Source organism: Ovis canadensis, chromosome 18, assembly GCF_042477335.2.
Source record: "Ovis canadensis isolate MfBH-ARS-UI-01 breed Bighorn chromosome 18, ARS-UI_OviCan_v2, whole genome shotgun sequence".
Taxonomy (NCBI): Eukaryota; Metazoa; Chordata; class Mammalia; order Artiodactyla; family Bovidae; genus Ovis; species Ovis canadensis.
The window spans coordinates 36,400,726-36,425,375 of NC_091262.1; the positions used below are offsets into that span (position 1 = coordinate 36,400,726).

General features: G+C 44.5%; 1 protein-coding gene across 1 annotated transcript in view; it reads right to left on the reverse strand.

Annotated features, from left to right (window-relative positions):
• Positions 1–3,178: 3,178 nt before the first annotated feature.
• The window catches only part of BNC1 (basonuclin zinc finger protein 1), a 28,093-nt gene continuing 6,621 nt past the window's right edge, over positions 3,179–24,650 (reverse strand). Inside the window, exons 2-5 of the mRNA XM_069558883.1 lie at positions 14,845–14,944; positions 13,556–13,791; positions 9,314–11,181; positions 3,179–5,427 (exon numbers count right to left, since the gene is read on the reverse strand). Of these exons, the coding sequence (XP_069414984.1) occupies positions 4,746–5,427; positions 9,314–11,181; positions 13,556–13,791; positions 14,845–14,944 (2,886 nt within the window). The 3' untranslated portion in view covers positions 3,179–4,745. The remainder of the gene's footprint in view (positions 5,428–9,313; positions 11,182–13,555; positions 13,792–14,844; positions 14,945–24,650) is intronic.

Genomic DNA, 24,650 nt, shown 5'->3' on the forward strand with positions numbered 1-24,650 from the left:
GACATTTAGGTTGCCGGAAGGCAGATTCTTAACCACCAGACCACCAGGGAAGCTCCATATTGGAATATAGTTGCTTTACCATGTTGTGTTAGTTTCTGCTGTACAGCAAAGGGGATCAGCTATATGTTTACATACCTCCCCTCTTTCCTGGATTTCCTTCCCATTTACTGTAAGCGTTTTTTTGTAGATATATGTGTTGAGATTTGGTGACTGACTGCTGCTGAGAGCAAGATGTAAAGTCTAAAAGAGAAATGATGTTATTGATGAAGACAATGCTTACGGCTGAAGTTAGATGAGTGTGTACGTGCCAGGCACTGTGCTAAGTGCTTTGTGTGACCATGCCATTTGAGTCTCATCATGAGCCACTGAGGCAGAGATTATTTTTGTACCCATTATACAGATGAGGAAACTGAGACCCAGGGAAGCTATTACCTGGCCAAGGTCAGTCAGAACTAAAGAGCTATGTTCGTAACCACACTCATGATAGTCCCTAGGGTTTTAGTTTGGTTTGGTCAGGTAATGACACCACTCCATCAATTTGAGGAAATGGAAAGAAAAATGGTTGGTGGGGAAATGACAACTGAGTGGAGGACAAGTTGAGCTGGAGATGCTGTGGATTATTCTGTGGTAACCAATAGTCAAGAGGGCAGCTCTAGAGGGATCCTGCTGGGGCTGCTGATTAAGGAGGTATCAGCCTACAGAGAGCAAGTAGTCTGAGTCATGGGGATAAAGGAGCCAACTAAGCAAGAGAGTGAGGGACAGACCAGGGTACAGCAAGGAACCAGATGTGTCCTATAAACATGACCATCTGGGTGTCACTGGGAGCAACAAGTGTGCAGTGATAGGAGAGCAGCAAAATCCACTATTATGGGACTTTCCCGGCAGTCCAGTGGCTAAGATTCCATGTTCCCAATGCAGAGGGCCTGGGTTCAATCCCTGGTCAGGGAACTAGATCCCTTATGCTGCAACTAAGAGTTTTCAAGCCGCAAAGTTTGCATTCTTTGCATGCCTCAAAGAAACCACAGGACACAACAAAGATTGATGATCCCATATGCCACAGCTAAGATCCAGCACAGCCAAAATAAATAAATATTTTTAAAAAATCTACTAAAGTTCTTGGCTGCACAAGGAGGAAGAAAGCAGAGTCACCAGAAGGGATTGGGGAAGAGGGGACAGAGAGTAATTTTTTCTTTCTTTTAATCATTATGATGAGAGAGATTTGCAAATGTTGCAGGCTAGAGAGACAGAACCCTTAGAAAGATGAATTTGATAATCAATGGGAGAGAGGAGTGACGGAGTGACATCCTTGAGGCAGCTGGAGGGATGAGGTGGGAGCATCAGTCTTCAAAAAGAAAATGAACACTTGAGTTCAGAGAAAAATACAGGTTTAAATCTACCTTGAACAGGCCCTGGGAGCTTTAGAAAGGGAAGGGCTGGCCAAGGGCTCCAGCCACTCGGATTTATGTCCATTGCTGCATTTCCCATAGGCTGCTTGCAGCCAATGATGAAGCACGGCAGGGACCCGATTTTCAGGGAACCCACCTTGGGAAGTAGGAAGCTGCTCAGATGGTTCATCTGGGTTCAAGGACTTGCTAAAGGCCTGGCTGAATCTTCCTCAGGTACAAGGCAGGCTCACATACTTTCACCCAACCTTCCCTCCTTCACTTGGGGTCAGACCTGCATTGTTTGCCGGCTCCTCCAGCTTTTTCCAGCTTCCTTCCTCTTTTCTCTCAACTGTCTCTTAATATAATCTGTGCATGTTTATATCTACCGTGTCTATTTAGATCTACTGGCATCTGCTTCTTGGAGGACCCAGACTAACACAGCCACTCACAGGCACACAGGTAAAATCAGAAAGCCTGAAGGACTTTCCTGGTGGTCCACTGGTGAAGACTGCATGCTCCCAAAGCAGGGGGCCCCGGTTTGATCCCTGGTTGGGAAACTAGACCCCGCAGCCCGCAGCTAAGAGTCTGAGTGTTCCAACTCAAGAGTTTGCATGTAGGGTCTTCCCTGGCAGAGAGCTAAGATCCAACATGACTTGGGGCCAAAAACAAACAAACAAAAACTCCACCAAAACATGAAAGAGAAGCAATATTGTAATGAATTCAATAAAGGCTTTGAAAATGGTCCACATTAAAAAAAAATCTTAAAAAAAAGCTTGCATGCTGCAATGAAGACAGAAGATCCCGAGTCCTGCAACTAAGACTCAGCACAGTCAAATAAATAAATAAATATTAAAAAACATTCCCTCTGATGAGGGGCTTCCCTGGGTGGCTCAGCTGGTAAAGAATCCACCTGCAATGCAGAAGACCTGGGTTTGATCCCTGGGTCAGGAAGATCCCCTGGAGAAGAGAATGGCAATCCACTCCAGTACTCTTCCCTGGGAAATCCCTGAAATCCCTAGCGGGCTATAGTCCATGGAGTTGCAAACAGTCAGACACGACTTAGTGACTAAATCACCAAAAACATATAATGGAAAGGTAGAAAAAAGACGTGAAGAAGTTGAAAGATAAAAAAAACTTTAAAAAACTGAATATTTAAGAAAGAAAAGGCAATGGCACCCCACTCCAGTACTCTGGCGTGGAAAATCCCCTGGATGGAGGAGCCTGGTAGGCTGCAGTCCATGGGGTTGCTAAGAGTCGGACATGACTGAGCGACTTCACTTTCATGCACTGGAGAAGGACATGGCAACCCACTCCAGTGTTCTTGCCTGGAGAATCCCAGGGACAGGGGAGCCTGGTGGGCTGCTGTCTATGGGGTCGCACAGGGTCGGACACGACTGAAGCGACTTAGCAGCAGCAGCAGCAGCTCTTTAACTGCATTTTATTTTGAGCACTGGCCATAAGGCTTATCTTTGACAGCACAGTATTTTTAAAAATCCAGGTATTTTCCCTTGATATTTGATACCAAGCCCCTCCTCCCAGGGAAGTAACCACTTAATATCTCTGGAAGTCACGACCGCTGCAGTTCCTGTGTGGACGTGGTGTGCGTGTGCATGCTAAGTCACTTCAGTCACAGTAGTTACTGATTCCCGGCCACCAGACCTCCCCTGAGTGGCAGGATCTGTCAGATTCAGTGTGTGTGTGATGACACACTCATCACACTCATATGACATGCAGGATGCACTCATATGACAGGCAGGATGTGTGACAAAACTGCTCTGACAAATGTCTGCCTTTTTAAACAAAAAGTGTGCCATATATTTTTATTAAATCATAGAAAACTCATTTGTATACAAATTCTTCCATTTGGGGGACACTGGAATATGAAACAGCTGTGTAACAAAACATTTCAAAGCTACATTTCACTTTAAGCAGAGACAAAGTTTAAGTTGTCACATTTATTTTTTTTAAAAAATGTTGAAATAATCATTAACACATTATTGGCTTTTTTTCACCTTTGGGCCAGAGGAACGGTATCTCTTTTGACTCCCCGACTCTCATTACTCAAACCAACCATGAGTTTAAAAAGTGATTAACTTGAAAGTTTAATACAAAATCAATTTCTTTTTTCCAACCATGGGCTTTTAGGGCAAATGCCGAATTTCAGGAGATGGTCTCCTTTCACAGGACCTGTTAAGTTTCTTTTCTACAATAGCAAACATGTATAATGGTACAGAATATATTTCAGAATAAGTTAAATATTAAGACATACAGTATGGCAATAACGTCCTACTTTTCTTTCTACCATGTAAATTCCAAAGTTCATCCTAATCTTACACATCTGTAAAAGGGTGAAGACTGAGGGATCCAGTGATACTGAAAATACACAACAACTGTCAGAACCACATTCTCTAAATGCTTTGGCTGATTATATACAAATGGTCCTGCCAGCATCACGCCTGCATTCGTTCCACGGGGGCTCTAAATGAACAGATACCGGAGTTCACCAAGCAAAAACAGGCAGTGGTTTTGAATTTTAGGCTGTCACGCGCTCTGCTTCTGAGCAGAGACTCAAAGGTCACACTGTGACATGTCTGCACTCACCCCAAATACTCACATAACATAAACACAAATTAAATACTATCAAACTTATTTTAAATTAAATTGAAGACCACTATTTTTAAGTGCATGAAGTACTCCCCGCTAGCTTCCTGAACGTGTGTTATGGAGCAAGAACTAACATCCCAGGGAACATACGTGTTCCTACATATTAAAGAGGCCAACCCACTTTCTCTGAGAACTCCCTGGAGTAACACATGAGACCTATAGGGGGAAGAAAGCAATTCTCCAATCTAAATGGAGGGAGAGTCTCGGTCATTTTCCCAAACTCCAGTTTGGATTTCAGACTCACTAAGGCAGGAACTCAAAAATGTGATCTTTGGGACTGGCTCCTGGTGTCACCTGTGGTGACAGTCTGTGTCCTCAGGACACTTCATTGACCCTTAATACTACAACCTCCCTTCCAGCTCCCCTCTGGGTCCTGGGCCCCTGTGGTCAAGACACAAACCTGGCACTGTCCCAGGTGATGTGTAAACAAATCTGGGAAAACCGCATTTCTGCAAGTGTTTGCTATATCAGTGAAAAACCTCTTGGGCTGAGAAAGATAACAGGAAACGCTGCCCCTATGACAGCTTCTCACAAGGCCTCTCTTCTGTTCATCCTGCTCTTGAAGACTATGACGTCAACCCACACACTCTTTGCCTTGCTTGCCCCAAATGGTATTAAACATAGTGAGAAACTTTGGACTACCTTATTCCTGAATTCTGACCAGTGCTCATTCAAGCCAAGTCATCTACCGTCTTGTTACCGCAGGTGACTAGGAGAGGAGGTGAGGCTTCTGTGCAGGTTGGGGTTCTGGCTGTGTCTGTTCCGGCTGCGGACAGATGAGAACATGGTGTTGCAGCCAGGGACCTTGCATTTGTGCAGCTGGCGGAGGTGCACGGTCTTGTAGTGGGCCCGGAAGGTCCCCTTATTGCTGTATGTCTTCTGACAGAGGTGACATGTCAGGGGCAGCCCGGAAGGGAAGCTGGCGAGGCTCTGGTCAGCCTTCCCCATCAGGACGCAGAGTGGGTAGTCCTCCCCGGGCACCAGGCCTGGCCCATCACAGCTCCCGTCGCAGTCCTCCGTGAGCACAGCGCCCTCCTCGCTGGCCCCATCTGAGTCCCAGGAGGAGTGGCTGCTGCTCTCCGACTTTACGCTCGAGGTAGTGCTCAGATCCAAGACGGTGCCCTCGCTGGGCAGACCAGAGGCGTAGCTCTGTAGGCTGGCACTGTGGACCTGGGCTAGTGGGTACACCAGACTGCCCATCCGGCTCATCCCCTTGAAGATGACAGACGTCTGGGAGGCTTGTGGTGTGAAGGTTGCCTCTTGGTATGCCTCCTGGGCTGTATCTTTCAGGAGGTAAGCTGCCCGGAAGGGGTCTTCACTGCTCTCCAGCGCTTCTTGGGGCAATACTTTCTGGTGGAGGTTTAGGTTTGAACTGTGTCTACAAGAGTGAAAAGGTGGTTAGCAATGGGTAGGGCTGTCATCTTTGTTGTTTTAAAGACAGTCTTTGTTCTGAGTAGAGACACTAGGTAGATACCGGGAAAGCTTGTGGCGTGAGGGAAGTGACGCTAAGGGGCTCAGGATGCAGTGCCTGTATGGTAGACACTGCCCACTGCCGTCCATCGCTTGTCCCAAGTCAGCATCTGACCAGGGGAGCTGACAGAATGTGTAGTTCTCTTCAGCTTGCAGTCTGACTGACATGTAAGTTCCTGCACCTCATCTCTGGAGAATGGCTAGACTGCTTCAGTTAGGCCCATTCAACTGGTACACTAAAACCAGGAGGTCCCAGAAGAAAGCTGGTCACAAACAGTAAAGAACTAAGCAGAGGACTTTATTTCAATGAAACCAGGAGACACGCTCTTCTAGAGCTGTACTATCCCAAATAACGGCTACTCATAAGCAGCTACTGAGCGCCTGAAAGGTGACTAGTGTCATATACTGAAATGATAATATTTTGAATAGACTGAATGATAGGAAATACATTACTAAATTTACTTGTTTCTTTTCACTTTTTTTTTTTTTTTTTACTGTGGCTACCATAAAACATTAAGATTTCCTATGTGGCTTGCATCGTGGACTAGAGCATCTGAATGAAACATCACCACATGGAAGTTCTTCAGGTGAGAGGCTAGAAGTGGTATATATGTGTGTGAGTGTGCGTGTGTGTGAAATTTAGTTCATATTTGCAACATTTCACTATATACCAGACAGGAATTTTGCAAGTGCAGCACTGTGAGCACACTGCCAATCACCCACCCAATGGTTAGTCCTGAAGGGCAGATAATGAGTATCCATTATGACACACGCCTTTTACTCATAATGTATCATTTGGATGTAACTTGTCAATCAATGCTGGCCTTGCTCAGAGATCCCCTAACTTCTAACAAGCAAAAATACCCCTTACTACAAGGGCATATTCTCAAAGGTGGCTGGAGAATTATTCTGAGCAGGGAACATACCTCTTCCAATACAGATCAGGATGCGTGCCCGGGTCAAACTGGGAAAAATATCCTCACCAAAATAACAAGAAATCTCCAAAGATGTCTTCAGCGGGGGGCTGTGGGGGGGATGTTACTCAAAGTGCATGGAATTTGTTACTCCTTTTTAATCCTTGTACACTTTCTTTTTTAGGGACATAATCAGAATTATATTCCCAGATCACCCACTTTGCAAGCAGCCCTTCTCCATTGCAACTCTGCCCTGTGATTATGTCAGCGTCCTGGGTTGAAGGGGCAGGTATGTCTCAGCAAAAAACCAGACACTAGATTGACAATTAGATCCCAGGATATACAAGTGGTCAAAAAAAGGTCAGACAAACACATTTACTGGAACCCCGTACAGACTTAAGAGGGATGTAACAGGGATGTGATGTAACAGAGGGAACCTCTTGCCAGGGATTCTCCAGGCAAGAATACTGGAGTGGGCTGCCGTGCTGCTACTCCAGGGGATCATCCCACGACTCTTGAGTCTCCTGTACTGGCAGGTGGGTTCTTTACCACTAGTGCCGCCTGGAGTGGTATTCCAGAGGCCACATGACATGTGATATTTCAATAGACTGAATGCAGAAGCTGACATGAGAATCCAGTCGTCTTCTACTAAAGATACTAGCAAAGAGTAAAACAAAGCCGCTTCTCACTAAAGCTCTTGATCCGGAAAATGTAATTTTTCATAAAATTGTAATAAACTGATTTATTAAGTGATGCGATGTATGTATTAATTTTCAGTTTTAATTTCTAACAGTAAATATTGATAGATATACACCCAAACAGACATAAGTTCTTGAGGTTTTAAGAATTCGTAAAGGTGTTGTGACATCAAAACTTTTGCAAGTGGTTGGTTTAGACATAATGCCATGTAAAAATGATTTATGGGAACCATCCCTAACTTCTCGAAGAATTCGGTGAGATGCCCTCCCATGTGCCCATTATAGTCTGTATCCCCCCAGTTATAGCAGCCACCACAGTCAGTTGTAATCACCCGTGTACTACTGCCTCCCCACTGGCCTTTGTGGGCAGGGACTGTGTCCAGAGCACCTAACATAGAAGGTGATTAAACACTTGCAGTCCAAGTACCCACAGTGCTGTGGCAGTTCCCTTGATGGGTCCTAGGAAGTGCTGTGGGCAGTAGCCGTGGCTTGAAGACAGGAAGGCAGCTTCCCTCACAGCAACGCAATTCTCATCTCTGACTCAGAAAAATGGTGGTGGACCTGGGACTGCTAGCCAAGTCCTGTTCAAGATGGTATCATTTTAATCACAGATTCCAGGGAAAACGCAGTGCCAGTTCTAGATTACTAGAATTAGTGGTTTACATTTAGCATGCAAGATGATTTCCGGTGGTGTGGGGAGGAGGCTTGCATCTCAGATAGATCCAAAAACAGGAAATTATTAAATATGTGAAAAAAAATATGAATAGTATCTTAAATACAATATGCCTTCTAACTTAGCAGGTGATGTAGGTCAGAACAGTATTATAAATAAGGATAATCTGACTGACAGGACTATCCCTTCTTTATAACAACAGCTTATTCATGAACAAATTCTTCTCTCAGAGGCTGGAGGAGGAGGACCAGCTCACTAATTAGGTGTCCTGGAGGTTGGGTGCAACATCCAGCAACGGAAACAGGAATTTTAACAAATACCACCCCTGCCCTATCCTCTCTGCTCGAGACAATGAGTGTGTTCTTAGGAACCCTGTCCAGGAATGTGTGTGGGAGTCTATACCTTTTCGCCCTGTTAATAAATTAGGGGCTACAATTTGGGCTAAGGCAATGGGGATGTTGAGCTGCTTGAAATAAAGCTTGTTTGGACAAATGTAACATTTTAATGTTCTGTGAACCATTTAGCATCTCTAACGCTGCAGGTGAGGGCTGGTTTCATCAGAGGGCTGGTTCTCTCCCGAAAGCCTCCTGGTATCATCTTTCGGTAAGCCTCCTCTTCCCTTTACAGGCTGGGGAGGTAGGCGACCTGAAGCATGTTTCTGCAACCCGAGTTCATCAAGAAAAATAAGACAGGAATGCCAGTGCTGTGTGACCACAGTGATGAGGGGTACTCTAACCCCCAGCAGTTGGCGAGCAGTCTGATAGAAAACCCAGCACCGACAGACCTCTCATCTTTCAACTACATGTCACAGACATGGAAATAACTTGTTAATTGCCTTTACTCTTTGATAGCTCAATATTTCAGACATCTTCAATCAGGCAGTTATTCTTCTTTTCAAATAGAGCAATTAAGTAGAAATCAGAGAAAATGCTTCATTCTGTGGACTTCAGTTTGAAATGAAAGTCAGACAAGCTTTGGGAAGCTACGATCCTAACGTGAAAATCTCCCTGCCTCCCTTGCTCCTCTAATGTGTGACCTAGTTCATGGTTCCTGATATCCCAAACCACTGGAACCAGATGTGTTTCTGAATCCAGAATTCCGCAGGCTTTAGAAAGGCAAAGTGATGCATACACTGTGATATCACGGTAATGTCCCCATAAGAAATCCATTAACATTTCTGTACTAAATATATACAGAGCCCCACACAAAGGGAGACTCTAAAAGATCAGATAGCCTCATGTCATTTCATGTCAGGTCTTGTGACTAAATGAGTTTAAACACTGGAGCTGAAAACGCAGGGACCTGGATCCACAGGACCCTCTTCCTCAGACCATGGCCCCTGGGAACTTAGCAACGCAAACCTTCATACCCAGTCCCAGACCTGCTGTGACAGAAAGAGTAGGGATGAGGCTCCAAAGGCTGCTTTAATGACCCTCCCGGTGATTCAGGTGCATATTAAAGATTAAGACCCATTGCCCTGGCAGCAAAGATCGCCGCCAGGTGTCTTACCTGTCCCTACTCCTGCGGGAGGGGAAGGTGGCCTTGCAGCCCTCCACTGTGCACGTGTGCATTTCCCGGGAGTGAATGTTCTTCTGATGCATCTTCACGCCGCAAGCATTTTTAAAGGTCTTCTTGCAGATGTCACATTGGAAGCGATTCTCCTCCTTTGACCTCACTGATGCTGGCTGACTCAAGTGCTCCGGCTCTTTGGAATCTTCGAAACAAGGAAAAGCCATTCCTTGGGTGGACAAGGCACCAAAGAGGCCCCCGGCCAGCAGGTGCTGCTGCAGTTTGATATAGTCGGGAAAAGGCACACAGGGTTCCAGCCTGGGTGTGAGGTGAGGTTCATGGCCATCCTCCTCTGCGTCCCGTGGCACAGTGTTCAACACTGACTTCTGCCCAGTCTCCCTCTCCGAGTTGTGCATGGCCTGCTCAGGAGTCTGGCGGATGGCTCCACTGGACTCAATTCCTGGCCCGAGACAGCAGGGCCTCTCTTCCTCAAGGCGAGGCCTCTCGGAGCTCCCTGCTGGCATGTGCAGCTCCTCTGGGGCTCCGTCTGACTGGGGGCTGCAGGTCTCCGGCTCGTCTTCACTGACCACCTGCAGGGGCATGTCTTCGTCAGAGCTCAGAGGCTGCCCCTTCTCGTCTGCTGTCTCCACGGTCTCCTTCTCTATTTTGATGGGCATACTGGACTTGCGGGATTTCTTCTTGGGCAAACGGGTGTCAAATGGCGCTTCGTTGGAAGCCAGCTGTTCCGGGATGGACGAGGACAGCAGAGGGAGGGAGGGCAGCATCCCAGGGGTGTTGGCCAGCTCGGCTGGAGTGGCTGGGCTGCGGTAGAAAGGCAGGACTGGCTGGACAGTCTTCAGGTTGGGGAAGAGCACCCCGTTGTGGCTGAGGCTCGGGAAGGTGGGCTGGCTCCGGGAGTCTTCCATGGGCCCCACGTAGCTGGGGAGAGGCCGGCAGTCTGGAGGCGTCACCCCGCGGCCGGGGCGCCTGGCACTCTCCGGGGCAGCCAGCGTCAGGCCGCTCCTCAGGTCTCTGTCCCTGTTGTTTCTGTTCATGGGCATGTGCAGCCGGGGATTGGGGTTGGCGCTGTGGCGGTTGCGGCTCCTCAGGGAGCTGAATACCATGTTGCAGCCTTCGATGGTGCACTTGTGCTTGATCTTTAGATGGACGGCGTTGTAGTGGATCTTCAGTGTGCCCTTGTCATAGAAGGTCTTCTCACATGCGGTACAGAACACCCGGCCTTTCTTTGTGCCCAGGCTGTTCCTCTCGGGCTTCACTTTGGCCTCTGGGGACAGCTGTGTCCTTTCAAGCTTCGTGACTATGCTGTATGAACTGGAGTCGCTGAAGTGGGTGCTGTCTTCCTTTTTGGTGACAGCATCGGGACAGTTGAGACACGGATCTTTTTCAACCTGAAATGGGGTAGAACTGGAAGTGAGGAAGCTGCCGTCAGGGAAGGCTCCATGGACTTCCTGTTTGGGGTCCTGGCTTTGGTCTTGACTCTGCTCTAGCACATAGGGATCGGGCAGTGACCCTATCAGTGCTGGGGGCAAGGGGTTGAAGAACTGGAAAGGCAGCATGAAGGTCATGTTGTTTATGAGGTTCTCGAAGGGGTGCACGCTGCTGGGGTTTCCTTTGTCCACGGGAGTGGGGAGGCTGGCACTCCGATGGCTGCAGCTCTCGATGAAAGCCCTGATGTCGACGTTGGCTGTGGAAGGTGGGATGACAACAGACTGCTCTTCTTTCTCCTGAATTGCCATGAGCTCAACTATGGACTTGGTCTCTCCAAAACGAAGGAACTGCTGTAAGGTGGCCACCTCCTCCTCACTGGTCATGATGCTCCAGTGATCCAGCACTTTTCCCGATGCATCCTAAACCCAAACCAGAATTTAAAAGGACAATTAATTTACTGTTCCTTACCCTTCCCAGGTGGCTCAGCAGTAAAGAATCTTCCTGCAATGCAGATGTGGGTTTGATCCCTGGGTCAGGAAGATCCCCTGGCATAGGAAATGGCAATCTACTCCAGTATTCTAGCCTGGAAAATCCCATGGACAGAGAAGCCAGGTGGGCTACAGGCCATGGGGTTGCAAAATATTCAGATATGACTGAATGACTAAACAGCAACCACCACAACCCTTTTCTCTAAGAAAGGAGTCATGCCATGTGGTTAGGGCCTCCACTAGCATCATGGGACACTTCTGTATATATTAGAAAAAGACACCCCTGGAAGTGCTGGGCTCGATAAATTCAGTCCTCACTCACCCACTTTCCTAGGAAAGAAACTCCCTGTGGAAAAATAAACTGCACAAATGTGAGTGGTGGTCCAGAAGATAGAAATAAAACTATATCACCCAAGCCTAAGGGAAGTTTGGTGATTATTTTCCAGCCTATTTCAAACCAATTGGTAGTCTTGAATTAGGCATACAATTTTCTCCCACTAAAATTAAAATATGTATCATTTGAACAACAGTAATTTCTTTATCTAAAGAGTATAGATGGGAAATCAGGCCTAGATATAGCTCAAGTATTTATTTGCTGCAGGTTGAATGATCTTTCCCAAGCAACTAACATCAAAATACAAATGAACCTGTATTGATCTATTGCCTGTGTTCACAAAGCAGAGCGGTAATTACACTGGAGTGTTGGAGATTTTTCAAACTCTAGCAAGACCTAACTTTTCCCAAAACTACAATAAATATTTTATCACAGAACATGTATTTGATGGCCTACTGAGATTTTTCACAGTGCATGTAAGAGTTCTGAAGATGATGAGGAATGTAACATCATAAATTTTTCATGCGCTGGAGGTTCAAGGTAATTGATTCCATATTTTTAATCCTAACACTAGAAAGCAAGATTATTAGGATCATTAAATATTGATCTATGTCATAATGTAAGAGCATAATGCTGCTCTACATAAAAGGTGGTTTCTGGCCTGCTAGGGGTCCTGTACTCGAGGTGAGCCTACAGGGTTCCAGAGGAAGCCTGCAGGTGTTGTCAGAGTCAGAGAGAAATGGGTTCACATTTCCAGTCTGCTGCATGCAAACTGAGGGACTTCAGCAAGATCCAGAAGCACTCAGCCTCTGTTTTCCCACCTGGAAAATGGGGATAATCGACCTACCTTGTGAGATGACTAGAAGAGGGACTAAGTCAGTAAATGGTGGTTTTTCATGCTTGTTTCAAGTTTATGGCCTAGCTGAGTTGGACTGAATATATGTGAGTCTTGGAAATACATTCATCTGCCCATCTGATTGAAATTTTTACCAAAGTCAGCTGACATTTTCTAGCATAGTGACAGGGAAGAAATGCTGTAGCTGTTTCCTATGTCAGAAAAATCCAGGAAACATGTTCTTTGCCTGTGAAAACACTTCGACAGCCTCTCTGGATAGGAAGCATAAAGTCGACCCCTGGAACACAAAAGAGAGGTGAAACTACTCTGCAAAGAAGAGAGATGAGAGAAGGGATGAAAGGCATAGGATGATGGAGTGATGCAGAGAAGAGGCAAGAAGGCTGGAAGAGAACTGGTAGGAGAGACAACGAGCGAGAGCACGCCCACAGAACTATCACAAGTCAGAGAGGCCTGGGAAGGATGATCACCAATTAGGTGGATGGCAGAGGGCTTTAAAGGACAGGGAGGCATGGGGTGAAACTGAAACTGCCTGCTGTGCCTTCTGCAATGTTAAGTTCCTCAACCCCCACCCTCAGTAAAACTGGAAACCACTGATGTCGTGTGTCAGTAAATGCTCTGAGGATGATAAAAGAAATGGAGCAGTGCCAAGGATGGGGCCAACGGCTGACTGTGCGAGTGAGTGTGCAATGTTGACTGTGCAAGCTGGCGAGTGAAACCCAAATCAGAGAACATGTAATGGTCCAACTCCCTGAAGTCGAAGATACCAGTGCCTGTGTGCTCAGTTATGTCTGACTCTTGGCGACACCATGGACTATAGCCCACCAGGCTGCTCTGTCCATGGGATTTCGCAGGCAAGTGTACTGGAGTGGGTTGCCATGCCCTCCTCTAGGAGATCTTCCCAACCCAGGGATCGAACTCACATCTCCTGCACTGGCAGGCAGGTTCTTTACCACTGTGCCACAAGGAAAGCAATGGATTTCTCCCTGAATGTGAGATAGGGCTGGGGCCAAGACGAATGACGATGAAAGGGAGGGATGACTACTGGCAGCTGGAGCACTGGTGGCACTGGGTTACACCTGTTCTGCTCTCGGGGCGTGGCACCCACATCCCCGTACCTGCAGCACGTATCCTCGGATGTAATCCTGGAGGGTCCAGTCCAAGGCGTGCAGGATCTGGAGGACTTCGTCTTGCTTCAGCACACTGAAGAGCCGGTCCAGAAGGATCTTCAGGCGGACAGGGATGGCCTGGGTCCCATAGAGCATGAGGCTGCTGATGTCGAACACCACATTGGACTGGACGATCTCCACCTGGCTTGTGGGGTACATGGTGGGGATCCTCAGCTTACTCAGAGCTGAAAAAGGAAATTGAAAAAATGTTGTTTTTCAAGATTCTACCTTTAAGAGAAAAACACTGCTTGGGAAGTAGGCTAAGGGCTTAATCTCAGTTATTTGTGCCAATGGAAAAGCCACAAATATGCAAACAATTAATAATCTTAATGGCTATTTGGCTCCACGTTATTCAGAGGAACCTCTAAGAGAAAATGGAGCGCCCTGAGACGCCTCTTTTCCCCCTTTCCTGTGGCATGCCTAAGGAGTACAACAGCCACAGGTAAGGACCACACCTGGGAAACTGGTAAAAATGAGGGCGGCAGGTGTGTTATCAAGAGGATGGAAAACCAGGAAGCACAGGGCCTGGGGGAGAAGCTAGACTTGGGTTCTCCCCCAACACCTCAGACTGGGGTGGAGCCCCAGTCTGGCACCCTCCAGATGTCAGGCTTGGCAATTGAGCCCATGCTGTCCAATGCAACAGTCACCAGTCAAACACAGCTGTTCAAATTTAGATTTACATTAATTAACATTAAATAAAACTAAAAATTCAGCTCGCCCGTTATGCTAGTCACATTTCAAGGGCTCGTAGCCACGTGTGGCTGGTGTCGTGCTGGGTTGTCAGCACTACAGGAATAAAAACACAGGAAGGTCCTATTAAACTTGAATATAGGTTTCAGATAAACAACAAATAACTGGGATATACTTACACCAAAAATATTAATTGGGATATACTTAGGCTAAAAAAATTATAGTTTAACTGAAATTCAAATTCAACTGAGCATTCTGATTTTTCATCTAGCAACCCTGGGCTAGAGGCTACTTACTGTATATGCACAGAATATTTCTTTCATTGCAGAACAGCCCTGAAGCACCACTTTCTACATCTTCAGAAGGCAGTGGATAAACACTTTTCAGAGTTAAGATCCAAAGAGATAACACATATAAAGCTCTTAGCCTGTTTCCTGGCACACAACAGTAACTTCAGATGTTAGCTGTCATTCATGGATATTAAACCTGTTCCTGAGTAACTGCGTTAGTTAGAGGAAACACTACAGGCCAAGGGGGGAAATGGTTACCGTGAGCCACCCATCCATGTCTGCAGTGCTCACACTGACGGTGGTTGATCTTCCCTGGTTTGAAGCTTTGGCAGCTGCAGTTCAGAGTACAGCCAATAGCCTACAGGAGAGAACATGGGGACACCCGGGATGTTAGTGATGTGTGGAACACACACAGCATCTACAGGACAGAACGCGTTCCTCCACTGAGCAGCACTGGCTAAATGACCTGTGCCCACTCCATGCCAGGCCTGGACATGCATACTGTCCCCTGGAAAGAGGAGCAGCTCCCTGGAGACAGCAAACACACTACACAGATATTCCACATGCAAGGATAGGTTACAACCCTAGAACTCTTTATAAGAAAGGATTACAGGCAGGAAGGAGATAGCCTGCTTATTATGGAAAGGGCATGGAAAGGTGAAGAAGAGTCACATTCTCACTAAATCTATAAGTTGACCAGAACACCAACCCAGAAAGGGATACTGGGGCTGCCCTGAAACAAGTAAATAGGAGACTGATCCGAACTGAGAGTGATGCACATGTGTACTTCGTTACTCCCTCCCCCAACAGGGCAGATGCTGAATATCGTGACAGATCTGGGGACATGCAACGGCTGACCACACCAGGGATCATTCCCTGACTCCGTGGACTGGACTGTGTGATTGACCGCCAAATGCAGGCTGGACAAGCCCTGCACCAATGCCCAGGTGCAGGTTAAGGTGGTGGGTGTGGCGTGGGGGTGTGGAGTGTGCAAGCATACGACTGAAATGGAAGATACAGATGTACGTGTCAACAAAGTTCTAGGATTAAGAACAGAGGTTCACATATATTTTTAAGATGGATTTTTCAAAAGGGGATAAGAGGCTTGAGGAATGTAATCTATTATTAAAGAGAAAAAGCTCTCACTGGAGCTCTGTCAGTGAGATTTCTGGGAGGAGGTGCTGGATGGAATCGTATGGTTCAAGAGAGCTTGGACAGCTGGGGAGTTCCTGGGTGTTTGCAGGCATGAGAAAGCCCTACGACTGGGGGTTTAACCTCCATGGGACCATTAAGGGACTGTGTGGCCTTGTGTGCGGACAGGGAAGGAGAGAATCTGGCCAAGGACACATTAAGGACCATATTAACTAGTCTTCACTTAAAAATCAGTTGTTGGTAGGAGTGTAAAATGGTGCAGCCACTTTGGAAAATAGTCTGACCGATCCTCAAAAACACAGTTACCTTACAACCAACTGATTCCACTCCTAGGTTTAAGCCCAAGAGAACTGAAAACCTATGTCTACACAAAACTTGTACCTGAACTTAAAATCAGCATTATTTACTAGCCTCAAAGTGGAAACAACCACCATATATATTGATTGATGAACAGATATTCAAAATGTGGTATGTCCATACAGTGGGATATCACTAGGCAATAGGAAAGAATGAAGTACTGATACCTGCTAGAACATGTGTGAACTCTGAAAACATTTATGATAATGAAAGAAACCAAGTACGAAAGGTCACAGGCTGAATGATTCACAATTTATGTGAAACGTCAAGAACAGGCTAATCCATAGAGACCCAAAGCAGACCAGTGGTTACTGGGGTTGTGGGGAGCAGGTAGGATGAGGAGTGACTGCTAATGGGAAAGGGGTATTTTTTTAATTGTTTTCATTGTTTTTAAAGACAGCTTTAAGTTGAGACTATATTACTAGTTCACATATCATACAACACCCATTTAAAGTAAACAAATGATTTTTAGAATATTCAGAGTTGAACAACCATCATCACAATACAATTTTAGAACATTTCCATCATCCCCAAAAGAAACTCTGTGAACAAGTTTATGATAGACATATGCTTTCATTTCTTTGGGATATATTCCTAGGAGTGGAACTGAGTGATCATATAGTAACTCTATGTTTAACTTTCTGAGAAACCCCCAAACTGTTTTTAAAGGTTTATTTTCCCACCAAGGTATGAGGGTTCTGATTTCTCCACATCCTCGCCAACACTAGTTATGGTTTGTTTTTCTATTGTAGTTATCCTAGTGGGAATGAGGTGGTATCTCCTTGTGTTTTGATCTACATTTCTCTGATGGCTAATGGTATTCAGCATCTTTTCAAGTGCTCAGTGGCCATCTGTGTGTCTATTCAGATCTTTTGCCCATTTTTAAATTGGGTTGTATTTTTAGTATTGTGTCATAAGAGTTCTTTATATATGCTAGGTACAAGTTCCTTACCAGATATATATCCAATCCTTGGATTATCCTTTTACTTTCTGCATGATATCCTTTGAAACACAGATGTTTTCAATTTTGACCAGTTTCTTTTTGAGGTAATGGAATGTTCTAAAGTTCTTAGCAGTGATGTTGCACAGCTCAATGAATACAGTGAAACCACTCAGTTGACTTTTATGGTATGTGAATTATATTTTGATAAAAATATAATTTTTAAAAATCAGCCCACCACACTATAAGAATAGTTGAAATCCGGAACACTGACAGTATCGAGAGACTGTGAGGATGTGGAGCAACAGAAATCTCATACATTGCTGATGACAACACAAAACATAAAGCAACTTTGAAACTCAGCTTGGTGGTTTCTTACAAAACTAAACACGCTCTTACCACACAACCCAGTAAACTGCATTCCTTGGAATTTAAAAGGCATTGAAAATCACACAAAAACTGCACATGGATATTTACGGCAGCTTTCTTCATAATTTCTAAGATTTAGAAGCAACCAAGATGTCCTTTAGCAGGCAAACAGATAAATAAACTGTGGTATGCCCAAACAACAGAATATTATTCAGCATTAAAAGACATGAACTATTAAGCCATGAAAAGACATGGATGAAAAGTAAATGCACATTACTAACTGAAAGAAGCCAATCTGAAAAGACTGCATACTGCACGATTCCAACTGTATAACATTCTGGAAAAGGCAGAACTATGGAGACAGAAAAAGCTGGCTTAAAGCTCAGCATTTGGAAAACTAAGATCACGCATTTGGTCCCATCACTTCATGGCAAATAGATGGGCAAACAGTGGAAACAGTGGCTGACTTTATTTTTTGGGCTTCAAAACCACTGCAGATGGTGACGGTAGCCATGAAATTAAAAGACGCTTACTCCTTCAAAGGAAAGTTATGACCAACCTGGACAGCATATTAAAAAGCACAGACATTATTTTGCCAACAAAGGTCCGTCTAGTCGAGGCTATGGTTTTTCCAATGGTCATGTATGGATGTGAAAGTCGGACTATAAAGAAAGCTGAGCGCCGAGGAATGGATGCTCTTGAACTGCGGTATTGAAGAAGGCTCTTGAGAGTCCCTTGGACTGCAAGCAGATCAAACCAGTCCATCCTAAAGGAGATCAGTCCTGGGTGTTCATTGGAAGGACTGATGTTGAAAGCTGAAACTCCAATACTTTGGCCACCTGATGTGAAGCACTGACTCATTGGAAAAGACCCTGATGCTGGGAAAGATTGAAGGCAGGAGGAGAAGGGGACGACAGAGGATGAGATGGTTGGATGGCATCACCGACTCAATGAACATGAGTTTGGGTAAACTCCAGGAGTTGGTGATGGACAGGGAGGCCTGGTGTGCTGCGATCCATGGGATCACAAAGAGTCGGACACAACTGAGCAACTGAACTGAACTGATGGAGACAGAAAAAAGACCAGTGGTTGCCAGGGGCTTGACAGGAGTTGGGGAATGAATAGGTAAAACACAAGAGGGCGTTGAAAATGCTTCGTACAATGATATAATGATAGATACCCAACGTTGTACATGTTTTTCAAACCCGCAGGATGTACAACAACAAGCAAGCCCTCTGAGGTTAAACCATGGATTTTGGGTGATTGTGATCTGTCAATGCTGGTTCATCAATTGTTATCAACCAGTGAGGGATGTTGAAAATAGGGCAGGCTATGTCTATGTGGATGTAGGGGTTATATGGGAAATCTTTGTATTGCGTTGGCCAAAAAATTTGCTTCCATTTTTCGGTAAGAAGTTACCAAAAAACTCAAAGTTTTTGGACAGTGCAACACTCTCCTTTCAAATCTTCTGTGAATCTAAAAGTGTACTAAAAAAAAAAGTCTTTTTAAAAAAATCAGTGACCTTACTTAAATACAGGTTAAAATTGGCATGATTTGAATGTTTTCTATAGTTTCTTTTGGATTACAATGGGCCTGAACAGAAGAACTATACAGAGATTTTCAGGTGAAGGAATAAGGCTGCTGATAACTGAGGTGCAGCAGGTAGCAACAGTGTTACCCAGTCTCTTCAAGAGGCTATGGAAAAATAGGAAATCTAGGGGGAAACGGCTTCACTCTGTACTAAGTTATAGACTGTAACACAAACAACTCCAGACGACCAAAACAGTCTCTCACTCTAACCATTCTCAGCCGGGGAACACCATCCCCAAAAGGTGAGAACTGGTCTATTCTTTTTATGTGTAAAGCACACACATACATACATAAACAGATATACAGTAGATGGTGTGACACTAAAATTTCATTGGGGGAGGCACAGTTAGTAAGAAAATTTCCCAAGTCTCCTTAGATGTGTGTGGGAGTGAATAATAAAAAAGATTGAGAAATATTGCTCTAATGAAAGACATTATATTACTTTTTCATTATAGAGTTTCTATTTGTGTATATACATAGACAAATGTATTACATACATAAACACATCTAGACTCATATATACATAATTATATAGTTATCTTGGCTGGAAGTGAAAGGATAAAGATGAGTGATGGCTTAATTTCTATTACACACTGTCAAAATTTAGAAGAGCATCATTAGGTTAGCTTGTGGCATTCCTATGTCGTCCAGCTTCTAAACTTCCGCAACTCTCTGAACATCAGCTCACAGGTGAGCCAATCATCGATATTCTTTTTTTTTTTTCACAGATCTCAACAGCTACCAGCACACTAAGCACTAAACTTCTGAAATATTTCACCACCTACATTCTACAAATATGACTGTCTTCAAGGAAATTTTTAAAAGAAGAAAAGTTCTTATTTTGGATAATGTCCCTCAAGATGCATTCACTCTTTAAAAACAAGGTATCTGAACTATACAAAGTGCATTCACATTTCAAAAAACAGGACCTATCTGAATCAGAGAAAGATGTCCTTGAGCACACACCTCCTCTACACCCTAAAGGGTGCTTGAAAAGCTCACTACTTCGGACCCAGCACAGCAAAACTATAGAAGGAACAATTCCAAACTCATTTCATAGCCTAAGGTTGAAAGTAATTTTTTCTGCATCTCCTGACACCTAAGTCAGGATTTCGCCAGCATCACAGACATTCTGAGCTGGGTAATTCTCTGTGATGGAGGGCTGTCCTGTGCATTGTAGGATACTGAGAAGCACCCACGGTGTCTACCACAGTAACACCTCCCCTCGTCCCCAGCTGTGAAAACCAAAAAGTCTCCAGACATTGCCAAATGGCCCCAGCTGAGACTCCGTGATCTAACGTGACTATTCAGATACAGAAGATTCTAGTTTGGGGCCTGAATTTTAAGCAGCTTTATCTATAATTCCAGTGTATGAATGCTGCTTTATTAAAAAAAATCATGTAGTTCTATATGAACTTATTTGAATAAGGCTTAATAAAGCTCATTAAACATCTATGGAAATACATTTCAGAGCAATTATTTATGAACCAAAAAAAGCTGATTACAGAGTCTAAGAAAACTTCCAATATTAAAGTCCTTGGGTTTTTCCACCCATCTCAGAATTCCACGAGTAGAATTATAGCACCATTATCTAAAGACAAATTAAAACTCCTAGAGTGAAATCAAACCAAAAATTCTAATTATAGGACGAAAAGTACTCATGTAAATCAAAATGGAAAACTGTTAAAACTTACATCCTTTCTTTTAGAATTTTGATACTCATTCCATTCTTCAGAAACATAAAGCAGATGTTTACCACATTCTGAATTCATCAAGGCATGATTATGCTTTTTACGCACTCATTTTAATCAGACTATTTCTGAATTGTTATTAGTCACTTTGATGCTCTACAAATCAACATTCAAAATTCTGGCTTGCTTTTTTGTCACTGACATTTGCTCATTCATCCACCCAGAAATTACTGACACACCTAGCACGGGATGGATGCTTTAGTTATTTGTAGTCGTGGGCTGGCAAGTCTGGAAAGTTATGACCTAGATAGTAGGTAGATTTGAGGGCCCCACTCCCTCTCCTGGATACCTGTGATCTACCTTGAGCATGGCTGGATGCTGCCATGGGCCTCTTGTCAGAAAGGCTGACTGCAGTTCCTAGCAGCAGCCAGGATGGGCGTATGCACAGACATCCACTGCTGGACAGTGCAGGCCTTTGATGGGATTTGAATTATTGAGCTTGAGAATAGAAACTACCCACTTCAAAGCTATTTTCATCTGTAGTACATGCAAACATTTTCATATCACTGAAGATAAATTCAGGGGGATACTCTTGGGGGACCAGATGGAATGGGGCAGGGGAAAAATCAGAGGACTTCTGGGGACTTTCAGACTGACCATCTGAGGGGAGTCATTTGTAATCTGGCTCAGGAATATAACTGAATGATATACCAGCCAGACAGCTTTGTAGCATCAAGTTAATCTGCCTTAATAGTACCCGCCAGCCACATGTGGCTATTTAAAATTAATTAAAATAAAAATTCAGTTTTTTAGTCACTCTAGTCACATTTCAAGTGCTCAGGAGCCACAGGTGGCCAGTGGCTACTGTACAGGACAGCAGAGACAAGAACATTTCCATCATCACACAAAATTCTACTGGACAGTTCTGAGTCCAATGGTGAGACGAGCTACTCTTCCAGCATCTGTCTGTCCACACAGTGGCATTTGTATGGAATAGGTGATCTCATTCAGTCCGTACTGCCTCACTGTGGGGCAGGAATTATTCTCAGGAAACTTAAATTTATGGAAGATTTGTAATCTGCACAAGGTCACACAGTTTGTGATGGTGATTATTTATCATGTGTGAGGGACTGTAGTAAGCAGTACATATGAGCTATCTCATTTCTTACTACCACCCCATTTTATAGATGAGGAAGCTGAAGAACTTCCAGGCTACTTGAAAGTGGTCTCAAATTTGGATATTGAGGGCAGATTATATCTTGGAATACCAATATTTGATACTAACTGCATTTGTATTTATGGTTTCATTTAATCTCAACGGCAACTATAAGAATATTAAATTTTCGCATGGTATAGAAACCCTTCACTGAATAAATATTTACTGTTTATGAGCCAGGCTTTTTAAACTCTTGTGGCTAAAGTGTTGAATGAGAATGGTAAGTCCTTGCCCTTGAGGAGGAGGGAGACAGAATAAACAAGTAAACAGACAATATCTTTTCAGAATAAGGCAGGTGCTATTAAAGAAACATGCAGAAAGCTTTGCTAGCAATTTTCCTGGGTGGCATGGGGAGGCGGGGTAGTGCCTTTCAAACAGAGTCATCATTAAAGGCTTTTGAAGAGAAGACTCCTAAACTGAGTTACAAGGGATGGCAAGGGGCCAGTAAAGAACTGGAGAGACCGAAGGCAGAGAGCAGAGCAAGTGCAAAGGCTCTGGGGCATGAAAAGAGGCTGGAGGTGTTCAGGGAACAGAAAGAGGCCAGGGCAGCTGGAGCGGAGTTACCAGGTCCATGGCAGGAAATGACGGTCAGAAAGGTGACAGAACCACTCTGCACAGGATCTCATGCGGCAGGCCAAGGAGTACGGATTTTGTCCTGAGTCTAACAGTGAGTCGTTGAAAACAGTATGAAACTATTAATATTAATATAATGTGATTTGCCTGCTAAAGTGACACCTCTGGATGCATAGCTGGGGAAACTGAGCTCCTTCCTAAACTCCTTCTCATCATACTGAGCATCTTTCTCTGAGAGACACTGCAATCTACAACTGACCTCAGTCTATATCTCGCTTCCTGTTGAGCCATACAGCCTTCAGCTCCATGTCTTGGATTCTTTGACTATAAAGCAGGCTGGATATCTGCTCCTGCCAACCTCTAAGGCTGATCAACCACATTAATGAGGATATACAGATAGAGAGCGGAAAAGACCAAAGAGCACAGCAAAACTGCTGCTGCTACCAGGCCTATGACAGATCTTAGGTCCTCTGGGCTCTGATGATCTGACTCTGCACAGACAGAGCTACCAAAAATACCCATGATAAAAACGTCCCAAAAAGCTGTTCCATAATGAATCATCCCTGAAAGAGGCAACAAGACAAGTGAAACTTCAAACCTTGTGGCTAGCATTGGGTCTGCTATTCTGTAAGATTTCCAACCGGTATTAAGAGAATAAGGAATGAACCAATTGGAGAGCTGCACCACTCTTATTAATTACAGACACACATCCAATATCCTTTGCCTGATCTGCCTTGGTAAAGAATCTGCCTGTAATGCATGAGACCCAGGTTTGATCCCTGGATGGGGAAGATCCCTGGAGAAGGTAACGGCAACCCACTCCAGTATTCTTGCCTGGACAGAGGACCTGACGGGCTACAGTCCATGGGGTTGCAAAGTCCAGTTAGTTGCTCATGATGGAGCAACTAACAGTTTTGGTAGGTAGATCACTAAGGACTGACGTGTGTAAGTATAAGTTGTTGGATAGAGGTTTACAGAAAGCTCTTTACAAATGGGAGCTGACTCAGCCAGGGGACTTTTTTTTGCCATTCTTCCTTCTTCCCTCTTGGAACAACATAGGTGCAAACATGAGCCCAACCTTGAAATCAGGCCCTAAGGATGGCTGAGCAGAAAGGATGGCAACTATTATTTAGGAGCTTTTTCACTAAGCAGCAGCCAAGTGCCATTCCTAATTTACACACTGATTTTCCTATCGACTCTTGACAGTCCCTTGGATAGCAAGGAGATTAAACTAGTCAATCCTAAAGTCACTGGAAGGACTGATGCTGAAGCTGCTGATCCGATACTTTGGCCACCTGACGCGAAGAGCTGACTCACTAGAAAAGACTCTGATGCCGGGAAAGACTGAAGGCAAAAGAAGAGGGTGGCAGAGGATGAGATGGTTGGATGGCATCCCCAATTCACATGGGTGAACTCCTGGAGATGGTGAGGGACATGAAGGCCTGGCATGCTGCAGTCCATGGGGTCACAAAGAGTTAGACACGACTTAGTCACTGAACAACAACTTCCTATTGACTGTGGAGAAGGAAACATACAAATTATGTAAAAAAAAAAGCTGCTATTAATAGTAGAGATCACTGAGGCCAAGTTTAGAGTTTATGGTCCTCTCTTTGAGTGTGAGATTCTAAGGCTGGGCCAGATTCTCAGTTCTAAGCATCATAATTTCCCAACTTGAAATCAAAGGATCTGGTCTGATAAATCACAAATCACTTTTTAAAAGTCACTAAGCTTTGGAGGAAAAGTGATTCAGGTTGCTCCAAACTGTATTGTTAAATGTTGAATATAGACAATTGCTTTTCATATGTTTGAGTCCTGGAAATCTACGCTGCATATCAAAAACTGCCAATCTATAATACAAAACATCTTCTAAAGTGGCTGGACCACCCTTACTTTTGGGGAGAGGACTTCTTTCTTTTCATTTACAGTGACAATGTATTTCCATTCTCTCCTGGCTGCAGATCTAGCTTTCCTAGTTTGGAAAAATGCTTGATTCAAGGGTGGGAGATCTCTATCCCATTGCTCTTTGCCTCTTACACACATTTTGCACTTCTAACTTCTCTTACTAGAATTAGCTTTTTGTTGTTGTTGTTGTTGTTCCCTACTTTCCCTCCTGCCATTTTTCTCTAACTTCTTCCACTTTCCATTAAATTTTTCTAACATATGCAAACCCACAGAG